The sequence below is a fragment of the Argiope bruennichi genome, chromosome 10 (genome assembly GCF_947563725.1).
Source record: "Argiope bruennichi chromosome 10, qqArgBrue1.1, whole genome shotgun sequence".
Lineage (NCBI taxonomy): Eukaryota > Metazoa > Arthropoda > Arachnida > Araneae > Araneidae > Argiope > Argiope bruennichi.
The window spans coordinates 63,190,501-63,215,797 of record NC_079160.1 but is presented as its reverse complement, the minus strand read 5'-3'; the positions used below and the strand labels follow the sequence as shown (position 1 = coordinate 63,215,797).

Genomic DNA, 25,297 nt, shown 5'->3' with positions numbered 1-25,297 from the left:
TCTGATTAATAACTGTGTTTTTCATTATCGCAGTATAAATCTACCTTATCATAGTAAAGGTAAGGCTACGGTCTGAGGCTTTTAGATGCTTGTCTGCTGGCCTCGAAAGACGGATACGATTGCAGCTGTTCCACTTTCACCCCTAGTGCTTTTTTCCGTGTTCCTTTTGGTAACGGTTCACACAAAACACTGTTGCCATTTTAGTCAACAAAGAAATAGTAAGTTTGCGTGGAGGAAGAAGCTCTTTGCCGTCCTTGTTGTTTTATTCATACCATCTTTTGTATGCAACTGCAATTTAAAATGCTGCGTATGAAAATATGATCGTTCCTTTGTAGATTCCTTCGTGCTAAAATGATGAATTTTGGAACATTCTTACTATTTAGTCAAAAGTATTGGTTTCTAAGTATTAATATAAAGAAGCTTAAAGTCGTTTGTAAGATTATTATAACGACATATGTGTTCCAGCTTTTCATATATTAGAAATTAGACAAAAAGCGAGTACGGGTTTAGTATCTTGCATAAAAAATAATTGCAAACTTTTTCTTGTATATGCTTTTCAGGTATCGAGTGAATTGCTATGACATGTCTACAGAAATGCTGTTCAAAAGGTTCATTCAGATAGAAATTGGAGTGCCAAAAATGCTCAATATCCTGAAGTCCTTGTCAATAAAAATTATTAAATTAGTTATTGAATATTTGAAACTTAAAAAAAAATAAAAATAATAGGGCTCATGGCGAACAACTGATAAATTCATTTTTTAGGTCAAATTTTGTTTTCGTAAATTATTTTTCATCATGTTTTAAATTTTTCTCTTATTTTTGCTAATTGTTTCAAGCCAAACATTGGAAAAATAATCCTTCTTTTTTGTTTCATGTTTTGATTAAAATTTCTTTCATCATGTTTTAAATTTTTCTCTTATTTTTGCTAATTGTTTCAAACCAAACATTGGAAAAATAATCTTTCTTTTTTGTTTCATGCTTTGATTAAAATTTCTTTCATCATGTTTTAAATTTTTCTCTTATTTTTGCTAATTGTTTCGTTTTAAATTTTTCTCTTATTTTTGCTAATTGTTTCAAACCAAACATTGGAAAAATAATCTTTCTTTTTTGTTTCATGCTTTGATTAAAATTTCTTTAAGATTAAAATTTCTTTCATCATGTTTTAAATTTTTGTCTTATTTTTGCTAATTGTTTCAAGCCAAACATTGGAAAAATAATCCTTCTTTTTTGTTTCATGCTTTGATTAAAATTTCTTTAAGTTTCAATAATCTGTAATTTCTTTAAGAACATTTGTTTCTGAGGCTTTTACCAAATTAAAAGAAAGAAGTTTAGATTTCATGATTTCATTGCAAAATTTATATTTAATTAATTATCGCCTGTACCCCTTATGTTATAAATAGGCTTTGTCACGTATAATTATTTTGTTAGTATATAAGGTTGAGCTAAGATGATAAGCTTTGATGTATTTCACTGCTAGTTGGTTCTCGGAAAAAGTTTTCAATATTCTTTCTTTCAGATTATGGAGATATAGCTAAAAAAGTCCTTAAAATTATTATTATTATATGTAAATTAACGATTAATTGTCTCTATTCATCATTTTCTTTCTTTTCATTTTGATTCTGTGTTATCAGGAAATGATAAAAAAAGGCTAGCTATACCATTAGGAAATAATATTAATAGTAATAATAAAGCCTACCTTAAATACCCCTCTTCCTTTACTTTAAAAGTAGTCATTTTGATAAAATTTAAGGAAGATATATTTTGGTCTCCTTTTATATAGTTTGTGAACATCATGAGAATTGTTAACGTAATGTTTATAAACAAACATAACATTATGAAGCTGCATTTTCGCCTCTGTTTATTTATTATGTGAACAATATCCGTTTTGTTAACATAATGTATGTAACCAAATATTACATGAAGAAGCTGTATTTTATGCCTCAGTTTATTTATTTTATGAACATCATTCATATTGCTAACAAACATAATGTTTATAACCAAATGTGCAAAACATTGCAAATCTTAGTAAATCAAGTACGACGTTAAGTTTTATTGGGGGAAGATATAATTTAAAGATGATACGAGTTTTCAAACAGTGTGTTAACTAACTTTGGAGAATTGCTCAGTCAAAAATTGCAAAAAAAAAAAAAAAAAAAAAAAAAAAGCATTTTTTAATCGTCCGTAATGATTTATAAAAATACAATTTTTGTACTTTCTGCAGATGGAAAACATAATTCAACACAATTTGATTCAATCTACCCGTCTCATTTTTCTTTATTATCGGATATAATAATCGCTCATAATCAACTTGTCTGAGGCTATCAGTAGATTCAAAAGTTTCTGAGGAGGAAAGGGATGTAATAACAGGAAGCATCCCTTTGAACAACCTTTTCAGCGTTCATTATCTGACTAGGTAGATCTGGAAAAGGATTATTATGCAAAAGAATTCGTGGTTCGGTGTAAACAGAGTTGTTCAAATTGTATACATATTTCTGCATGAAATGTGTTTGTCTTAGATGATCCATTTTGAAAATATGTGCAGATCAGTATCCTGCTACCATCTGGGATTTGTAAACAGAACGCTTTCAGCAGTTGCAATTATATAGTATAAATCTTAGATACTGATTTATATTATAACATGTATTTCTTAGATATGGATTTTTGTTGACAAAAGAAACTTGATCAAACTGTATTAAAACGTCAGATATTAATCAAAAGATCTTACTGAAGTTTGTAATAAAATAAAAACAAATATTGAACGCTTTATATATATATATGCAGAGATGATCAAAATCTTTTAATATTCATATCATCTAGAAGAATATTGTTTAATTTTATGTTCATCCTGACCAATGTTGTTAATTCTTCTTTCAACGATGTAGTATTTATTTCTTATTGAGTAAGAATTTTTGCTTGGAAATTTTAAATAAAATTAATTATTTTTTTAAATAATAGCTGCAATCTGAATATTATTTGCTTAAAAATTAAGATCTTCTATTCTATTCAATGAAGTTACATTGTCAAAATCGTTTCATCTTGAAGAATATTGTTTAATTTTATGTGCATCCTGACCAAAGTTGTTTCCTATATTATATGCTTATTCTTCTTTCAACGATGCTGTTTATATCTTATCGAGCAAGAATCATTCATCGCTTGGAATTTTAAATGAAACTAAATATTTTTAAAAAATTTTATGGTGTAATCTGTATAGCTGAAACCTGAAGATTATTTGCTTTAAAAATTAAGATCTTCTATTCTGTTCATGGAAGTAACATCGGCTTCAAAATTAATCATATCATCTAAAAGAATATTGCTTAATTTCATGTTCATCCTGACCAATGTTGTTTCGTAGATCAGTTGCTTCTGCTTCTTTCAACCATGCCAGGTGTTTATTTCTTATTCAGTAAGAATTAACATTTGGAATTTTAAATAAAACTAATTATTATTATTTTTTTAATTTTATGGCGATACCAAGTAGTTGAAACTTAGTAAGGTGAAGATTATTTACTTTAAAAGTTAAAATTTTCTGTCAACCGCATGAATTTTTAAATTCTTCATGACAAAATGGGCTTCAAAATTAATGTATGAATTATGATTTATTATCTATTGTTTTTGGCGTTAAAAAGGGAAATCATAATAAAAACAGTATACTTCTATTAATGAAAGTTATTGCATTATCAAAAATCATTCAGTTTTCTGGAAATTTATAACCAATGTTATTCATTCGTTAAAAATTCAAATGATTAACATTTCATTGACGAATGCAAGTGAAAAATAGCGAACACTCGATTTAAAAGAAGGTTTTGTAAAAAGAATAGTGAACATTAATTAAATCGATTAATTTTTGTTGGGTGGAGTAAATGAGAACAATAATTACAATACATACTTAGCAAACTGGGGAACATTTGCTTTGATTAAGTTTTTTTAGGGCAGAAGAACATATTCTGGCCTTTTTCAAATTAATTTTCTGACTATGTTAAAAAAAAGTAGCAATAAAAACCTAACAATTTCTTGAGTTCGTTTATTCGTTATTTATACTGGTTATATGCAAGGTAAGTTATGTTATATATTTCTTAGATCTGTAGGACATAACGTTTACGTGAAATTTTCATTTTGGGACTTTCTCTTAAGAAACAGGTTAGTATTTACAATTACCTTTAGCAATTTTGAAGGTAATATAATTAGAAAGAAATTTTTAGTGAAATATGTGCATATATATATATTAAGAATAATTTACAATTGGAAGATAATTTCGCAACTCCTAATTAATTATATTGTGGAAGGTTCAAGTACAAAATAGTTAATATATTATTTTAATGCAAGTAACTAAGTAATTAACAAGGAAACTGATGATAAGATAAAAGATGCCCATGCTGATGGAGGAATCTGAAAAGAATGTTTTGATTCTTTTCAGCAAAAATGGTGGTTACGAAAGTAGAGGGAGTATCTGATCTTGAATCATCCATGGCTGATTTTTTTGACAAATTTGTATATTTTAGCCCACATCAATTTATAGTGCATGAAGGTCTATTATTCTTTTTGCTGCAGAAATTAATGGTGATGAAATGCGTGTGAGAAGCTCCAGTTGGCTAAATAAAAATCGCTTTTCTTATCGAATGAACAATTTATGATTTCCAAACTAAGTAATTGAATAGTGGCTTAAACGTTCTACTTAAAATGAAATTTGTATTCTTTACTATTAAAATGAGCTTTTAGTTTTACAAATTTTTGTGCATATTTCTAAATCTTAAATGTTTCTTTGTAATTAATTTTTTTTTACTAGTGTAATGTTCCGGAAGAAATCAAATCTTTTCTCAAATATTTGAATCAAAAATTTTCTATTTGCAAACCATTTTAGCATCTTTTTCGCATCAACTCTGGATAAAATTGGAGATAAATTAAATATAAATTATTCAAAATTGTTGATAGTAAATATTTATTTTAGCATATGCAATATTCCAAGAAACAGAAGGTATTTTTGGTGAAAAACAATAATTGGGAGAGTACTTTCATCCTTGAGATAATTGAACAATAATTTCTCACCATTGCAAATATATTTTCTTGAAATCATTTCGTAATTAGAAGACGAACGCACGTTCGATCTTTATTACCCAATAATTGATTAAGTAATTAAAGAACATTCTTGCAATTGAGGCTCTGTTATAAATAAATTATTTTGGAAAAAGGAGATATTTATTGGGCCTTCCAGAACATGATTATAAACTGACAAACAATGTAGACCTCTCCTATATTTTTTTACCACCGTTTTAACTTGTAAAAAAGTTAACTTCTATGAAATTCCTTCCCAATTATTCTGAAAAGTCTTCTATGAAATTCCTTTCCCAATTACTCCGATTGACTCAAGCTTAAAGAGGGAAAAACATTAATAATTACTGATAGGAAAAGCTGGTAAAGTTTCACTTTCTGAGAAAAAGCTGATGGTGATGATAAATGAGTAAGACACACTTGAGACTACAAATGAAGATTATTTGGTAAAATATTTTTCAAGACAATATCAACAGTCGGGAACAGATTTTTTAATGAGTTAAACATGCCTTCATTTTGCCTGGAAGTTGCAACTCTTTAGAGATGACGCAGTCAATTTAATAGTCACTTAAGACATGGTTTGGTTCTGAATTCTGAAAATTATATATTATTTTTATTTCTACCAACCAGCTTTTACACGAATTTGTCAAAATACAGAAGAATATTGTGCTTTCTACCATGGCCGGGAAATTAATTCAGCGATGCGTAAACCACAATTTTTATTGATGCAACGGCGATTAAGTAATTTCATTTGCATTTCCTTATGCTTACAAAACTCAGTTTCATCTGTTGAGATCTGCATGAACTAATATGATTAGCAACGAATTGCTTACTGATGGTAGCTGCAGATTTTCCTTGTTTTTCTCTTAGCGAAAACCAATTTAGACGATTTCCCCTTAAAGTTCTCCGGAAGAACAAATTATTCTTATATATTGAAGTTGAGTCAGACTTTTTTTTCCCCTCATAATATTGGCGTTCAAAGTACACCATCAGTACATACTATTTTCTCTTTTCTCGTTGTCTTTGTTTCTTGAATTGGATCTATTAGAATTAGAATCACCGCTATGTTTCATCTTTTATACTCTGATCGAATCGAGAGTCTAAACTCCGGTTTATAAAGTTTTTAAAGTCCTGCATTGTAAAAATTAATATTTTATAATTATTAGCGATGTATATGGGTGCTGGGAAATATAAGAGTCTCAATTATTTTCAGTCTTTCAAAATTATGAAAGAAATGTTAAATAAAGTTTTAGAATGACGATAAACGTTTTAGAATGTTAGAAGTTATTAATCTTGTACCGTCAATAAATGGCTTAATATAATTTCCTACGTGTCTTTGTATTGTATAAAGAATCCCATGAAATTAAACACATATCATTTTAAAGAAATATTTTTAATGCACACAGATTAATGTTATGATATTTTTAAATAAACTTTTTGTTAAATATATACCAATTACTTTTGATTGCAATGCCAATTACTTTTGATTATTCTTCATTTTTATTCGAGGGCTTTAACCTTAGCGTAGCGATTATCATCATAGTTTTTCTCCGCATTTTCACCTTGATATAAGATCTAAAAGAAATTTCCTGAGAATGGCCAAACTACTTTGAATCGAACAAATTGAAACCTAGCACCATTAATATATATATCCGTGAAATGACTAAAATGGACGCATTCGAATGTTTGAAAAAGGACTTCGGTGAATGACCTATGTCCAATGTAGCTCTTCAGTTCTTCACCGACTCTCTTTCTCAGCCTGTCCACCCCTGTAAATCAATCACATTCCTTCCTCATCACGTGATGCTTTCTACCCCGGGCAGAGGAGGTTCCATTTCCACCCTGCACACTTCACCGGGGAGGCTTCTGTTCGTAGACAAGAATAAAGAAAAAGAATCCGTAACTTTATTTCTGTTAAAGACAGCAAACGTATTAACACGTTCTGTTAAGTATTTTGAATTCATTTAGAAATTATTGATACGCTAGAACCCAATTCAGCTGTCAAGCACCATGTATAAATATATATTGCATGGATAAGCTGATGTGGACTCGATAATCCGAAGCTCTGTTAACCGAAACTGTATCAGAAAGCTAGACCTTGTTTTTCATTTTGCAATACAGCAAATTTTTTTTTTTAGAAATGAGTGTCAAAGTTAGCTTTGGAACCGGATTTCGTGATACGAAGGCAAGAAAAATCATGGAAAGAAAAGCCCCCTCCCCCTTTTTTTCCCCTCCTTTCTCTTTCCCTCTCTCCCAGATGGTGCCATGAAAGATGGTGCCATGAAAAGAAATGGCTAGTAACACACACGGCAATAATTTTTGATCGTAAATGAATACATAAATTTAAAAAAAAAAAAAAAAGGTAATCAAAATGTGGTTTTAGGAAAGTAATAAAGGTCATGCATTTTTTAAAAATTTAGATTTCAAATAAATAGTTTTGGGAAACCTTATCGACATAAAAGATGTCAAATTTTAAATTTCGTTTCTTATAATGGAGTTTTTATCTATCCTATGTCTCTATTAATTCGAGGTTCATTTGCATCATATGGAACATATGTTATTCTTTCTCAAAGAACTCTTTCTGTAAATCAATATGCGTAGAAGCAATTATTACATAATTGATTACATATATGTGTGCAAGTTAACCAGTACTTGCTGTCTTCTTATATATCAACTTGAATTGTCATTAAATACGATGAAAAAGCGGCGAACTTCAGTATCTTCTATATTTTCAGAAGGTTTTACTTAAATAAAAGTATTAAGTTTTAACTTCTGATATGAATGTTTAAATGCATCTAATGTATACAATGTTTTTTTGTTATAAAGTATCAAATGAGTCGTCATCAACAAATATTCAAATCTTTTGTTCTGACCCATTTCTTTGCATTGTAAGTAACATGAAATAATCTAGATTTCTTCTCATGAAATGTGTCCCGAATGTAATTTGGAATGATTATTCCGTTATTTCAAACGAACTATTCAAATATCATAATTTTTTTTTCTACCAATCATAAAAGTATTTCCACAAACAGTTGACTTTATTTTTGTCTGTTGTTGTTTCTGTTTGTCACTATAAAATTGAACATTTGCCAAATAGTATTAGAAGTTGCTAAATAGTATTAGAAGTTGCTAAATAGTATTTTTACTTGTCTGTTATTTTTTTTTTGGAATAGTGTTGGAAAAAACTATTTGATTATAATATTACCTCGCATTTACGCTCCTGTTTTCATAATTTTTCCGTCGTATACAAACCTTTTTGCTTGTCTGTTCATATTTTCAGAACATGTTTACTTACATAAGTGATTTCCCTATATTTACGCTTTTCCATGGGTTGCAACACTATTCCTCTGACTTCTTGAAAAGTGTAATGAAAGAGTTATACTTATTATCTTTGCAGCTTCTTTCAAGTATAAATTTTGAGTGAACTACCTCCTACATTCTTTTTTACTGTTATGTGATATTATTTAGAAATTATAAACTAAATGAGAACGCGAAAAAATAAGCAGTGAAGAATTATTTATTTATGAGACATAACAGGAAAAATGTTATAATACTTTAAATATTTTTTTTTTTTTCAGAATTCACTTATATATCGGAAAAAAGTCAAATTTAACTTGATTATAATAAACTGAAGTACTTAGATTACAAATATGTGTTTCAATTAGCTTTCGAGGCGAGTCGTTTGCTTTTGGCACTTTAATTTTGTCTCTCCCCTTTCCCCTTCTTTTTTCCCTCTTATATCATCCGAAAACTTGAAACAATAATTCTTTACTCAAAACTTTCTCAAACTTTTATTGAAATCCGCTTATTAACCTTTAAATTTCGATTAGACAAAATCTCATATTTATCCTCTTTAAACAATAGATTTGAAAAAGAAGACCCCGTTATTAATCTTTAATTTACGACTAGATAAAATGGCAACTTGCCCTTTTAAGATGGGAGTTCTGATGTAGAAAATAGATTATTCGTGTATCAACCTTTAAATGACGACTTGTTGAAATCTGAGTATATCCTCTTAAAACAGAAATTCTAATGGTTAGAAAAGAAAACCAACTGATTATTCATGAAGTAAGGAAAATTTCACTATAACTTTGTTAAAACGCAAGTGCAAGTAAGTGCTCTTTTTCTCTTCTTCAAGTTAATGTAAGAGAAGATCCATTGACCCTTTCTACTATCCATGGGATTATCTGTTTTGTGTGTCTTAGAAATAAATTAGGCATCATATATGTTGAGAAGTAACAGTATAAAAAATAGACTAAAATAGTTTAGAAGATGATTAAATGCCCCCATCAAATAGTTCTGCTAGCAGATAAAAGTTCTGTAATTTTGCTGTACGATGTCTGTATTCATCCCTACGCTGAAAGAATTGTGGACGTCTCTGGTCAAACATTTATAGCTCGCTTCAGCAGAAATGCCGCATGGAAAAAGGCGAAAATATTGTCTTGCCAATTTGTGTTCAGTTCATTTGACCTTAGATTTTTGGCATCTACCGATTAAAATCGTATTAATAATTTATAGAAAGCTTTAAACAGAACTTCGCTGATTTAAATGTGTTTCGACGAATCTTTTAGCTGGAACAAATTCAATGAAATTTAATATAGTTTGTCTAAGAATTTTGTTGCTACACAAAATATTTATTGTTCTTAAAACTGCATTTTGTTCAAATTTTATAAATTACTTTAAAATTCATAAAAACTTTATTCAGGTTAATTTAACTCAGCGTAATAACCCTTAACCACTTTTACTATCAACTTTCACTGTTAAGGACTTAATGTAAGAAATCTGCTCAAAATGTTTGTTTGATGACGGCAATTTTATATTTTATATATATTTCAACTCCATGGTATACATTCATGGGCGCAGCTTGACGAATTCGTTTTGTCTGTTTTATTTCAGGTGTACGACCGTCCGTCCTGCTCTCGCAGCTGGCTGGAACGGCACGTCTTACTACACGGCGGCAGCAAGCCTTTTCGGTGTATCGTAGACGGGTGTCGGCAGCGTTTCAGCTCTGAAGGCATCTTAGAGAGGCATGTCAACTCTCATTTTCCGCACAAGGAGAGGTCGCACAGGGAAAGGTTCATAAGGAGAAGGAGACACAAATACAGGAGAAGACCGCAGTCTAGTAAGTAACCGACATTTTTGTTTTATATAGACATCTAGAATACAGGCTATGAATGACCAGTGAATTAGGAAGAACCTTAACTCAGATTGTTATTGGACCTTCTTTACCCGGATTTCAACATTTATTCTCTTAAGCAGGGATTTTTCAAAGTACTGGAATGCACTTTGTTTTTTACTGGAAAGTACTGGAATGCACACTTTTTCACTGTGTGGTTTGAATATAATAAGAATCGCATTCGGTCACTTGTATCATTTTTAATATCTCGCAATGCGGTTTCAATATACACACCTATAAAAAGATTTCGGTTTAACATGCTATAAGTTAGTCATGCTATTGGAGGATTGAATGTAATCTGGTCTTTAAAAAAAAAAAAAAAGGTCGATCCAAGATTTTTTTTTTTTTTTTTTAAATAATCTACCCCGCAATAACTGATGTGAACATATTTACAAAATCCAGCTGCTGTTTACCTGGCTTTTACAGACAACTTTTATAACTTCTTAGATACCTAATCACATGATCAGTGATGACACCATTCCATCAAATTCGAACAAAAATGACCTATATTGCAAGAAGGTACATGCTAAGAAACTTAATGTATTTCTAGTAATTTTTTAACTAATAAATATAAATAAAACTAATAATTTTTAAGCTGTTTGATTTTTTTTTCTTTATGCCGTTTAGAAATTCGAACTGCAGAATAAATATTCTTCTGATTTTGCTCGGAAAAACTGTTAAGCATAAGAAAAATTTTAATTAAAGTTTCACAATATTTAATTAGACAGTTATTTTTTTATCTATTAAAAATAGAGTTCCCATATTTAGAACAAATTATTTTATCTTTAGTGTTCTAATAGTATCTATAAATACTTCTGTATGCTGATTGATGTATTATAGTTGATTAAAGTATTATAGATATTTTAAATCCTTTTATTTATTTGTTTCCAATTTGTAAGTGTTTAGTTAATTTTCTTTTATCATTCGATAATTTTTTTTTTAATTGTAGAAAGCATTTAAGTTTTTTTTTTGGAAATTATTTAAAAATCCTTTAATGTAATAGATATTCTGATTTTAATTAATCGTGAAATTGCAGGTGATAATCAGAGGGATTTTTAATTATATATTTAAAAAATTTATTTAACAGAAAAATAATATTTTTGTTTGACTTTCACTAATAAGTGATATAGTTTTTGACCTTAACTATTAAGCCACTTGGATTATAAACCAGATTTTGATTATATACAATTCTTTTAAAAATTCTACACAAGAAAAAAAATATATTCTGATGAATAAATCTGAACCCAAAATCAATTATTCATTATTTCTTTTTAAACATAAACCACCTAGAGACTTCCATATTTAAATTTTCAGCATATGGCGCTGACTTACGTTCGATAGCAAGCGTTCCTATGGCAACTAATAGCTCAAAAATGATGGCTCTGTGTAAATTGGAAACGAATACTTCTCTAAGAGGGAAACGGTTTGAAGCAAGTCATTTTTAAGTTGGTTATTGACTCCACTCACGCCATGAAATAAAGGACTGCCTAATAAAGTTTTTTACTGTCTTTTTTTGTGTCCTTTTAAATTTGAAAAGCACAATTATTACTGATTGAAAAGGCTTTTTAGATATATAGATTTTAAGTTGGCAAAAATTGTATGGCAACATAAATGATCTGCAGATAAGTTTTTGAGCTATATTTTTCTAATAATTGTTATGTAATAGAAAAATATTAACGCTGACTTTTTTTTGTGTGTCATACGAAAGAAACAATGAAAGAATAATGTTTCAGTGGCACAGCAGGAATTAATGGCTCTCGGGGAATAGTGTTATTTTTTTTCGTCGTATTTGACTTTAAAATTTGAAAAAAAAAAAAAAAAAATGTTTATTAATAGTTTATCTTTATTGTCTATAGACACCCAGCTTTTCATTTTCAAAATATAAGGTAAAAATAAAACTTCAAGGAAGAAATATTATTCGATTTCCTTTTTAATATTCTTCAAATAGAAATATTATTCTATTTGAAGAATATTAAAAATTTTTTATTATCATGTGAAAATATGATGATGTTTCCGTTACTGGGTTTTGAATAATTGAAGGCAACGAATAATTGAAGCTCGAAATCGCGTAGGCAATATTCATCTTCATCTGCTTCACCAGCTTTTACCAGTGTTGCATTATTATTATGTATGCTTCTTTGAAAGAAAATGCGTTTTGAAAAGGTTGACCTGCTGTTAGAGACCATAGTAACCATAGTAATCCTATGAGGCTATAGAAGATACCCCATGGAGTCCTCTACTGCGCCATGCGCAAATGGTTTTCGTTTATCTCGTAAACTACATATGTTAGAGACATGAGGTTTTCACGTAGAAGTACCCACGAGGTTCCTCTAAGCCCCCCCAAATTTTGGATCCATTGCGCATGCGCAGTACGGGTTTTGCTTAATATTGGTCAAATCACTGTCGAATCGATACCATATAGTTCCTATGGGTCTCGGGATGTGAATGACGTCAACTTCCGTGCTACCCGTATAAACACTCGTCTCGATGAATAGAGTCGAATGACATTTTTACCGATAGAGTTTCGATAGGATCCGAGATCGGGTCTCGAAATTTACAAATTCAAGTTACATTGCACTTGCTCATATCGTTGGATAGTACTCGCCGAAATGCACGTAATGATACGAGTTTCACGTTGTTACTCCGAGTGATTCGCGAATTACGGGCTCTCAAAGTTATAAAAATTTGAATTTTCGAGCGAGGTTTTCGACCTTGTTTTTGCAAGAAGTCTCTTTACGACTGGCATCGATACACTCTACTCGATATCCTCTATCGAATGATGCCACATTCACGTCTCTTAAATTATTAGAAGCCGAGAAACGGAAAAAGAACATGCTGTTGTTTTGGTTGGGGGGGGGGGTTAATGCTCGAAATCGCATAGGCAATGAATAAATCATAAATTGGACGTCCTAGGCTTTCTCTCGATGACGCCTTGCAAAGGAAAAAAGAAAGGGAACGAACGGGCGAACACAGGCCGGAACAAAATCTTCAATCAACAAAATCAAATGATGAAAATTTAAAATTAGAAGCTGATCGAATTAAACATGAACGTAAAATAGTTTTACAACGGGAACGAAGAAAGCGTGAACGTATGCAGTGTATTGCAGATTCTCAATCGAAACACTCAACTTCAAACACAGAACGTGTCCATTTGGATTATGAATCACAACTGTCAATGTTCAACGCAAAACGTCTCCATTTCGATTCTGAGTTTCAAATATTGCTTTCTAGCTCTAAGCAATTCATCGAAAAAAAAAAAAAATGTTCTCACATGATAATTTGAAATTTGCGATAACAGATTTCAATTTTTCTTTCGTATTAATTTGAATCAATGCTAACCATTTTTTTTTTCTTTTTTCTTTTTACAATTTCGAGCGCAGCATTCCCGTCTCCTCCTTTTTTCTTTTTTACTTCTATCGTCTGATAATATGATTATTGAGTTTCGTAATTTTTATTACAAAAAGTGTAACATTGGAATACAAAATTCCTTCATAAAAATGAGATACTATTATAAGCCTCCATTTTTAAGCATAAAATGAGATACAATAATGATCTTAACTTTATTTTTCCATCTTAATTTATTAATTTCCTAACACGATCGAGATCTTAAATTTCCCTTTCAAAAAACATTCTTTTATCGTCAGACGATCTGCGTATTCACTTGAGCTTCTTATACTTGAGGTCAGTCGAACTTTCCTCTTGTAAAAGTCGCGATACGAATCGTTTGTAACCACGACCTTCGCATTCTCGCCTTACTCGCGTGTTCGTTTCGTTTGCGCACCTGCGCTTCTTCCCATCTCCCTCTTCCCCCTCTGAGCACGTGACTCGGAGGTTATCGGAATCATTTGATTTGCCACTTACCTTCCTTATGAGAACTATTTTATGGCAGGACTCGCGCCAAAGATGCGTGGAATTTTTTTGCAAGAATTCCACGTATCTTATTTCGTATAACGAATTATTTTTATCCATATTCGCATGTCACATTTAGCTTTAGTTCGGTTGCCATAGCTATGTGAACGCAACTGTTGTTTGGTTTTGTTATTTCAGCTGCTTTTATGTCTCTTAATTAAGTGAACATATATTTAATTACGTAATGTAATCATTTCACTCGTAGCGTTCTCTTTTATATAGCAAATAATGGATTAATATTAAAGCAAATGATTATTTATATCCTCTAAATATGTTTCTTAAAGGAAATTCATTACTTTTTTTAAAAAACAGGAGGGGTGGGGGTCCTTGTTAATATATATGAACTAAAATCATGGAATCGGTTTTAATGTTTTGTTAAAAGAATAGACCGATTTAGATAAAGAAGAAAATATTTATTTTGACATTTTCGTACATAATCAACCTACATACAAAAATGTAAAAGAATAAAAAATAAAAATACACAGTTTTACTTTTTTAAAAAAAAAATCCTATTACATGCTGCTCCACTTATCTTTTTAGTAGTGACTACTGTCTGTTTAGATAATGTATTCTGTTGTGAGAATGTGTTGCCACTTTGATTCAAATAAAAATTCATAGAATATTAACATAATTATGAACTCAAACATCATTTTAAATTTAATTATAACGTCTGTTAATTGATTATAAACTTATAAATGCGATTCATCAATGTCAACGTGACGTCATTTAAATAAGTGGCCAATGCTTAACTTAGAGGAGAGAATATAGCGTTTTTTTTTTTTTTTTTTTTTTTTTTAATACAGCTGCGGTTTTTAAAGAGATGGAATGAAATGTTTACATAGTTATTACAAAATTCGTCAAATTTGAAGAATACATTTTCAAAAGGGCCGAATGTGAAAAATATTATTTAATATTTCTACGAATAAAATAATCTACTACATACACAATGACTTTTCTGAAAAATTTCGAGATTTAGGATTTCAAAAAAAAAAAAAAATGTCTGTTAATTTGGTTTATTAAATTAGTACCTCGATTTGTAGTAAATAGTAGATTGCGTCAAATTAAGTTTAAATATCAAAACTATTTCAGACAACACGTACATAGTTGACATTCATATATACTTCTGTCTTGTAACTGTAATGCAATGGAAATTGATTTAATTTCAAGTATCTTCATTTCACTTTTCTTTTCTTTATGGCAACATAAAAATATATACAAAAACATAATACATTTTGAATATGAAATATTTCGTTTTGGTTGAGAACTTCTGTAGTATATTTTTCCTTTCTGCATTCTGTGTTTATCCTTTGGGATTTTGAAGAATCGTACAGGTTAAAAACAAAAGCAATAAATACGAAAGCCTTCAGTCAAATAGTAACGCATATTAACTGAAGTGTTTTATTGCCACTAAACAAGACGACTTAGAAAGCTTTAACACTTTCTAAGCTACTTTATATTCATAAACAAAAAGTGAGACAGGAAAAGAAATAAAAAGTCTTGTTGACATCGAAACGGCGAATACCCGCCAAAAAACAGTCACGCCAAATAAAGTATTAACGTTTGACCTAACAAACTAGTAGTAAGATCAATCAACGGAAGCAGAAAAAAGAAAGAAAAAAAAAGGCCATGACAATGACCTACACAACACCAACTAAAAGAACCACAATCTTTTATTCTTTATTATTATGATTATTTTTTACTCTTCCCTGTAACGTAGACCGGTTTAAGAGGAATTCTTTTTTCCTTCTTTTATTATTCTGCCAGCGTCGGCCATTTCCCTTTCTACCTACTCGTTCTTCCCCCGTTTTTTTCCGCCCGTCTGGCTTATGTCTGCACTCTCTCCGTTGGTTGGTCGGATGGTTGCCGTGGCAACCGACCCACCAATCCACTAGCCTCTTGACTGACTGCTCCGAGACGGAAATCTTCTGGAAAGGAAATTTGCCTCTCTTCTTTCTTTTTACATTTACTATATTCTTCCATTTTTTTTTTATTGTTGTCAGCTTTGTTATTAAATTAGATCGGAGAATTTTCTTTGTGCCCAGAAAACCAGGTCATACTCTCAGATTTAAATATAGGAGAAAGAAAATAAAAGTCGAAGAAAACTTTTCGTTCACTTAGACGATTTAAATCTGTTATATTTTGCTTAGTTTGACCTGATATTTAATGAATTTGAATATTAATATATTTTATACCTCCGATTTGAAGGTAATGATATTTTTTTTAATTATGGAAATCTTTTAAGACTAAATTTTCTTTATTAAGTATTTTATTTTAATGTTCTTATGCATTTAAACAAACGCAGAATTTGCTAAACTTTTTTATAACTGTAGTCTGTGTTTAAATACTCTCAGTTAAAGAATATTTTAAACATTTAATTTCAAAGCAATTTTGGCAACTTTTTTGAGATAATATTATTTTAGAATGGAATATGCTTCTTTCAAATGTTATTTTGATAAATAATTAAAAAAAATCGATTGAATATAGTGCATAATATAAGTCTATTAAGGACTACTTGTCGTCTACTTATAAGTAAATATTAGATAATAATAAAATAAATTTTTTATTAGTTAAAATAGCTCTAACTATAGGTTGTGGCTTACTATAGGTAGTGCTTTTTTCCGAAAAAAACTTTTGAATCGTCGGATGTTTACAATCCTGGTTTCCAATTTATTAATTACAGCTACTTGTAATTAATAAATAAACAATTAAGTTGCGCGAATTTAATGCCGTGTTTTTATTTATACTGCATAAATAATTATTGACATTACTTTTTTAAATTTAAGAATAAAAATGTGAAAAATTGTATATATCTCATGCTTTTAGTTGAACTCGCCAATTTTAAAAACTAGAGATTGTAATGTATGTTCTTTTATAAACAGACATTTTGTCATATGATATAAATTTTAATTGCGTTTTTAATGTTGCGATTCTGAAATTATTATTATTATTTTATTTTTGCGTTGTTTAAAAGTGGTTTAGTGATAAATAGTCCAAAATTAAACTCCTAATTAATTAATCATTAGAGTAAAAAAATTATAAATTCTTTATAAAGATTTTTCTATGAAATTAGCATTGATTGCGAAGGAAATTACTAACTTTATTAAAATTATTACTGTTACTAACTAAAGTTGCTTTTTTGAAGCAAGTATTAAATGATTTATATAAACAAAAGATAGAAATAATAATAGTGTGACAAATATAAACCACTACACATTGCAGAAATGTTTAATATTATTAAAAACACTATTAAAAATTAACCCGGTAATTCTGAGCATTCTATCTATTGGACATACAAAAAAGATGCAAAAATACATTTGTATCTTTTTTAGTTTGATTCAGAAATATTTTTTTTTTAAGTTTGATCTAGAAATATTTTTTTAATTGAAATTTCATAATGTTTGTATTTTTGATTAATTTCTATCTATTGGTTAGTTATATTTGCTTCTTTTTTTGTTTTTTCAAGCAAATTAATTAAGTCAATATATGCTCCCAAATTTCTAAACAGTTTTCAACTGCCATATACAACCATATCGCTAAATTTTGAAGTCAGAGTATAGTTATTCTGACCCCCCCCCCTCCTCCTTCTCTTGAATTTGTTTTTGGGTTAATGCAAGGAATTGGAAAGCAAATTATATATTTTTGATATTCACTTGTTTTAAACTTAATTTTTTTTCACAGAAAAATTTTTAGAGTGATTTTCACTCGCATTTTTAATATCGTTTCTTCAAAAAAATTTTGTGGTTTTCAATTTTACACATAGCTATTTTAGTCGGTTTAGTATAATTTAAAAAAAATGAAATGAAAATGTATGATTTAAATTAATTTGGGCTTTAACGGAATAAACAGATAGCTCTACTAGAAATTAGAAATTTTAACACTTATATGCCTTATTCGTTTTTTATAATTGATTAAAATATGTTTTTGGTTACCATTTCTTGAATAAATAAGGGTAAAAATGCTTTTAAAAATCATGTTTTATTTTGAGAATAGTTTACGCTTTAATAAGAATTTGTTTCCAACTGGGAACACTGCACTTTAATTGAGTAAAAAAAGTTATGAACAATGATAAATATAGTTTAAATACTTTACTTTTCATGTAACAACTTTTAATTCAATAGAATTAAATATAATATTGATAACCGTAAAAACGAAATGAAAACGACATGCAGTTAGTCACAAGTAAAAAATATTTATTTATTTTTGTTTGTTTTTCATCAGTACTCTTGCTGTCACATATGTTGTAAATTGATTTAATATCATTTTCAATATGCATTCTGTTGGCAACAACAAGCATTAGTGGTGCAATCTTATTCTTTCAGGGGAAAAAAAAAATGAATATATTCTTAAAGGCAGAATTCAGCATTTAAGAATTATTATTTATCAAATTATGTTGAATAAATGATTTCATTTATTTAATATTATACTGTTTGAAATTAAATGAAACATATACTGTCTTTTAATATGGTTGGTATCAAAATTAATGATCACAGTGAATGATTGAAATGAAAAGGTTACATTTTTATGACTTCTAAAACATTTTTCCCGCAGAGTTGAGTTGCTTATAATTTATACTCCGTTTGTATGAGACTGAGTAACGACGGAAACAACACCGGATGATCACGTGAGATGCCTAGTGACAGAAGTCTCGTCACAAATCACTTCGGTTATCGCATCGTCCACACCTCCGCGCGCACGCAAAAAATATTAATTTGTAAGTTCGACACCCCTCTGTGTGAAGGCCTAATTGAATACCCCTGTGTGTGCGATGCATTAAAAAATAATCTGCAATAACAATGAATAAGACTACTTTATATTCTATCCCATACATCTCTTCGTGGTGCAAACGATTTCTAGTTATCTTGAGTGGTAAGAAAAGTCGTCTGTATGCTGGGACACGAAAAGAGAGGCATAGTCTGGAAATGGATTATCAAACATTTGAAAGCTGTAGATGAATCTTCCTAGAGGACTGGGTGGAGAAAAAGTGTTATTGTGCATAATTAATTAATTTACATAATACGCTTAATTTTCCGTTAATATAATCATCATTGCCATGAAATGTGTATTTTCACTATACTGCCATTATTAACTTTGAAGTTATGCGTTTTTCTTTTCAATTAAGGTGAATGAAAGGTTTAAGGTTGAATGATATTGTTGAAATGGAAATATTTCAGAATAGATTTATGGTTCAGTGCTCCTATCAGCGCAAGTGTCTTATTAATGTTATTATTATTATTACTTTGCTTATTGGGTTCTTTGGAGGGGCCGCGAAAATTCTATTATTTTTTTGCTTCGAATAATTTTACATCTTGTTACAAAATTAATTAAGAAAACCATTTTAAGATTTCATTAAAATTTGACTAGTAGCTATTTTCAATTGAATTTCCTCTTAGCTTTTATTGATTAATTCTTATTTATTTTGAAAATATGATGTCACAAGGGTCCCCCCCTTAAGAAAAAGAAACAGAAGTGGAAGAGAAGTTTACAAAAATCTTGTAGCACTGCTTTCTAAAAGTATAAAAAGCGGTTCATTTAAAACATATCATAAAAACAAAAATGCTGGCAGATTTTTTTTTTTTTTTTTTGAAATTCTTGCAATACTGAATGAGATTGACAACAATCTACATTTCATTTTTTTTTTACGACTATTATTATCGTTTGGAAGTAAATTAAATTTTAAATGAATGTTTTCTGTAAATGTTCTAAAGACCAAATAGGATAAACTTATTTTCCTAGATTTTTATGGTGATGCGAATCATGGATGATATCCATCTTCAAATTTTAACATATAATGTTATTTATATGATATGTGATTTGTTAAAAGGTATTGTTATTCATTTGGCTTAAAATAACTTCGATTTTAGTGATAAAACTCATAAATTATGCCTTTGAAAATACACCTTCTCAAAACGCTTTAATTATTTGTTAAACTTTTATTTGGAAAAAAATATTATAAATATAGCGCTTGAAGCTCAGTATTCATATGATGTAATTGCATGTTATTTATTTTTTCCCCCCTTGATTTCATACTCAAAATTCCAATTTCTGGTTACAAATTTCGAATTTGTTGATGCATTGCGGAGAAATTCATTACAGGTTCTGAAGACAATTTAGAAAAAAAAAATGAATGAATTAAACTTAAAGCATGCTTCAAGCTTTAGGAAGAAACGATGAAATTCTTCACGGAGTTTGAACGATGTCAGATTATAAAGAATGCTCATTAACAAAGGAAATTCTCGTACTTCGACTTTCCTGATATTTAATTTCTGCAGCACTGATATCAAAGGAGGATGTATTTTAGATTTTTCATGGAGTAATCAGTATAAATCTCTAGTGCGAGGGTAGAACTAAAACTCCGGCTGTTATTTTTCCAGATCTTAAGAGTGTTTATAATGAAAGTGGGAGCTCCAGATTTTTCCAGCTGGATCTTCCGACGATCCCAGCTGGTCTTCAACCTTCACTCGATTTTTTTTTTTTTTTTTTCCTTCGACACATTTCCATTCCAAAAGAAACACCTTTCGCTTTGCAGCATAAGGTGACATTGCGCACACTTCCGGCGTGCATTCTCTTTTCAACCTGCCCTGTACTCTTCTTCTCTCGCCCCAAGTCCCGCGTCCATTACGTGCCTCTAATAAAAGTGGGGGGATGGCAAACAATGAAACAGCTGGCGTGACGTCACCTCACCGGAAATGGCGTCTTCGTCACGTGGGAACAGAGGAAAAGGGGCCAAGGTGCAGGGGAGTTCACTTGTTCTAACACATTCCCCCCTCTTTTTTCTTTCTTTTTTTCTTTCTTTTTTTCTTCTTTTTTTAATATTTTGTATAAAACTCAGCAAATGTAGGACGGCTTTATTTTTATTTTTATTTTTAAATAATTTGTTGAAGTCCAAAGGTGATATAAATAGGCTTTCCTTTCACTTACTTGCAGTGTCGGCTTTTTTAGAAGTGTATGGCAATTTGAACTCTATTGCCATTCTCTTCTCTCACCATATTATTACAAGGGAAAAAAATAATAGAGTTTAGTTCTTCGGTAAATTTCACTTGAATAATTATGTTATCCTTATATATTTTTCTTATAAAAATTTTTGTATTTTTTTACTATTTATAATTAAATAATAATGATTTTTAATTAAATAATTTTTATAACTTTTTTTTTTGTTAAAAAACTAAAAGGTTTTTGACTCCATGTATGCCTAACTTTTAGTAATTTAAATTTTATTCATTTACTTTTATCTGCAATAAATTGTATTTTTTTATTAAATACTAATTCACCCATATCATAAGTTGGCAATAAGTTTTTAGCATTGCGTAAATTTACAGCATTATACTATCCTATTCAAGACTTTAGATGCTTTTACAGTATAAGCTTATTTACATTATATAAAATTAGAAGCTTAATCAGGCTTACTTCCATGCTATTTATGGGAAAACGGCGCATTAAATTAGAATAATATTTTTTAATGAATTTATTGTTTTAATTTCATAAGTAAATTTTGAATTACTCTTTTTTTTTTTTTAAATTTTTTATAGTTGTTTTGAACATTAGTTAGGATGGCAAAAATATACTTCTAGTATCAACTACTATATATATATATATATAATTCCATTCTAAGTCATCTCTAACAGTTAAAAGTTTTAAATCTCAAATAATTATCTTATATAATTAAAACGAAAAGAAAATTTTAATTGCATTAAAAATATTATATAAAGGTCGGTTTTCTCCGATAAAAATAGGGTCAGTGAGATGGGCGGGCACATTACAAAATTATATACGAAATAACCGATTTTTTTAACCCTGCCCCTAAAACTTTGTTTCGCAATGTTTGTATTTTCTTGAATCCTACAGGTAGGATTAGGCATGATCGTTTGAAAACAGTACGAGAAAAATAATGTATCCAGGACTTCTGAGTTACTTTGTATTTTATGTAGTTGCAAGAGAGAAATTATTTACTAAGAAACCTATAAATTTAATGTATGTTTTTTAACATTGTTATGAAATTTGCTAAAATTTTATTATTTTTATAACATATAGAGTAGCAAAGATAAGTAGAACACGGCCATAATGCATTTTTCATTTTGTCACATTTCGTCTAATAAGTATTAGACGAAGTGTGACAAAAAGTAATTAATGTAAGTCAGTATTCTAAACTGCTATTATTCACTAAAAACAATGACCATACTTTTTTTGCAATTAAAGTTTGGAGAAACTAATTATTAATTAGAGCTTTTTTTCTTTTTAAACTTCAATACTATTTATTATTGTCGAGTAAATGTGTGACTTATTTTTTTTAATTAATTAAAAAGTAAAAATTAAATTATACAAACAAATTATTGCTTGGTTTCAAATTTTTCAACTTTTAAAGTTTTTTCTTTGTAAAATACATTACTAGAAGGGATGATATTTTTGCTACAAATAATAGAATTTGCAATGTTAATCAGAATTGATTAATATAATGAAATTCTTTATTGCAACTAATTAGATGTAAAAAAAACTGTGTTATAATTATTAATGTTTATGAATTTAATTTATTTTAAAGAAAATGCTATTGTAAAATTATGTTTAAAAATTATTATTAATACACTTGCGAAACTATAATACACACATAAAAAATTACTGTAAATTTTAACTACATCATTATTGGGAAATTTAATTCGAGCAGTTATTTTGTTATTTAGTAGTATTTATTTTGTGACGGAATAGCACCCCATTTCAACTTTATTGACGGAAAATTCTTCTAATTTATGTCTCAACTTCAATTTACTCTATCAGCTCAGTCTAAAAGAATGTTAGGCTTGTAAAATAAAAATTAGGCGTTTTATTTTTCTTCCTTACTTCCATATAGTTTTTGAAGTATGTTTGTTTTTCATCGTGTATTCCTTCCTCTCTGTCGCACTTTAGATATATTCCAAAAATAGCTCTTTGCCAATCAATTCTGCTGTAGCTCTCAACATAATTTTTCCTTTGAAGTTCCCGAAGACCTCTGTTTCCCACACCATCTTCAAGAACATATTCGAAATGGACACTCTTCTTTGCCCCCCCCCCCACGCCCTAACAATGCTAAGCAGCGGAAGAAGATTTGACTTGTAGCTGGTAGCCAATTTCCCTTTACAACCGGAAGTGCGTGTCGTGCGACGTTCTATTTATTATACATGCACATCCTCCCCCCTCCCGTCCCCTCTCGTATGTGTCATACTGACATAAATGACGCGAGAACATAATTCGCGGTCGTGACTTGCATTCCGAGTGGTATCGGACAAAAGAGTCGGCTTTTCTCGGTATTGTTCTCACCAAACGATTCTTTACAACACAAAGACAATAGAATAAACGATCCTTATAATATTGTCATTATTTGGAAAATATTTGGGTTCAAATCAGGGTGTGTATCGTTGATTTGTGATACTACTGATCGATTATTAGAATAATTAAATTTACAAACTAGTATTAAATTATTTTAAATTAAAACATTAAATAAATAACACATTTCGTTTATGAAAATCAATATATTTTAAAATTTGATTACAATGTAGAATTGACTTTAAAATTATGGAAATTTTTTCGTCTCAACTATAACTGAATAGCTGTTTTTCACATAATTTAATTCCGAAAAACTTAATCAAAAATATTTAAAATTTATCCCTAACATCTGTAGTTTTACTGTTTAGTCTCTCATTCTAGTACTAAAAGTATTTAATTATTAAATTTTTAAAAATTTATAAAGATTTTGGCTTTTTTTTAGTCTGCTTTCTTATGAACTGGAATTTTATTATTCAAATTAAAATAAAAAGGCTAACTAACTGTCTAGTAATTTGCATAGTTGCAACCAATTTAAATTAAATAAACCGAATTCTTTTTTTAAGATTGTTCTTGCATATTTTAAATATAACGAAGTGAACAATTATATTATCTTGGTTGTTTTTAATTTGTTTAAATTTTGAAAAAAAATTATTATGTTATTGATTTAAATCTTCTAAAAATATTGTAAATATTTTTTTCCACCTTTTTAAGTATTGCATTCCATTTTCTTAGCTTTGATTATTTCACATGAATCAGCTATTACTTTTCGTCTGTCAGACACTTATTGTTTACTCTTAAATACCATCGATACTTTTTATGCAAGCATCTGTATCACCGGTCATTTAAGCTTAGATTTTCAACTTTTTCCAGCTGGCAGCGATGCCATACATCATCAATGAAAGAACGATTTTCTCCTTTGGCGATATGTTGGCGAAGAATGGCAACCCTTTCGATTGAAACAGAAAGTTGTCCGCCATTCAAGTTGGAAGTTATTTGGCTTTTAATCAATCCTCACCCTTGCGAATGACAGTTACGATTTTTAAATAACTGATTACAGCATTTTTTATTTTCATTCCGCATTGAAGTTTGGTTTCGTTTCAGTAGCCTGGAGCGTACTTGACCAAATCCTCCCCCCCCTTTCCAATCGCTTAAAGCTTTTCCCCATAAATAGATTGCATTCTTTTGAACTTAGTTACTTTTATGAAAGCGTTGAATTCGATTCTTTGCGCAATTTATTTTTAATACTTACAGTCCAATGATCTTTGATTTGAGTAACTTTTTTTTTTTAATTTTTAAAATCTGGTGAAAGCGGAAGTTTGTTGTAAACATGGTGCTGTGATCTAAAATCATTGAATCATTGTTTTAATTCACAAAATTTTATGATTTAATTTACATTATATAGTAAACTCATTGGATTTGAACATTTCAAAAATACGCGTTATTTATAGTAAAGAATTATAAAGTAAAATCTATAAGGATTAGAAGTATCTGTAAGAAAAGAAAGATGTCTATTTCTTACAACAGTAATAAAAGTTTTTAAAATACTTTTTCTTTTATAAAATATATTATTTTTCAGGATCAAATTTGCACTTTCAAATATCTCTTGTATGTAGTTTCCAAGAATTAGAAGAGAAAAATAAAATTAGAATGAACTTATTTAGAATATTTTAATACAAACAAGTGCAACTGTATCGCTGTTATTTAAAAGATGAAACATTTCCAAAATTAAATTCTTATGCGATCTGTCTTCGGTTCAGGTTACTAAAATAATGGAGACTCCATTTTAATTCCATTCTTGAATACTTTTTTCAAATCAAAACAAATGAAGATTAAAATCTGCTCTTTGGAATAACAGGTTGTTGTTGGAAGATTTGA

General features: G+C 29.3%; 1 protein-coding gene across 3 annotated transcripts in view; it reads left to right on the top strand.

Moving 5' to 3' along the window:
- The window catches only part of LOC129988222 (zinc finger protein AEBP2-like), a 268,585-nt gene that overhangs the window by 229,430 nt on the left and 13,858 nt on the right, over positions 1 to 25,297 (top strand). For all 3 annotated transcript variants that reach the window (XM_056096388.1, XM_056096390.1, XM_056096389.1), the window contains exon 3: positions 9,943 to 10,168. In XM_056096388.1, coding sequence (XP_055952363.1) covers positions 9,943 to 10,168 — 226 coding nt within the window. The remainder of the gene's footprint in view (positions 1 to 9,942; positions 10,169 to 25,297) is intronic.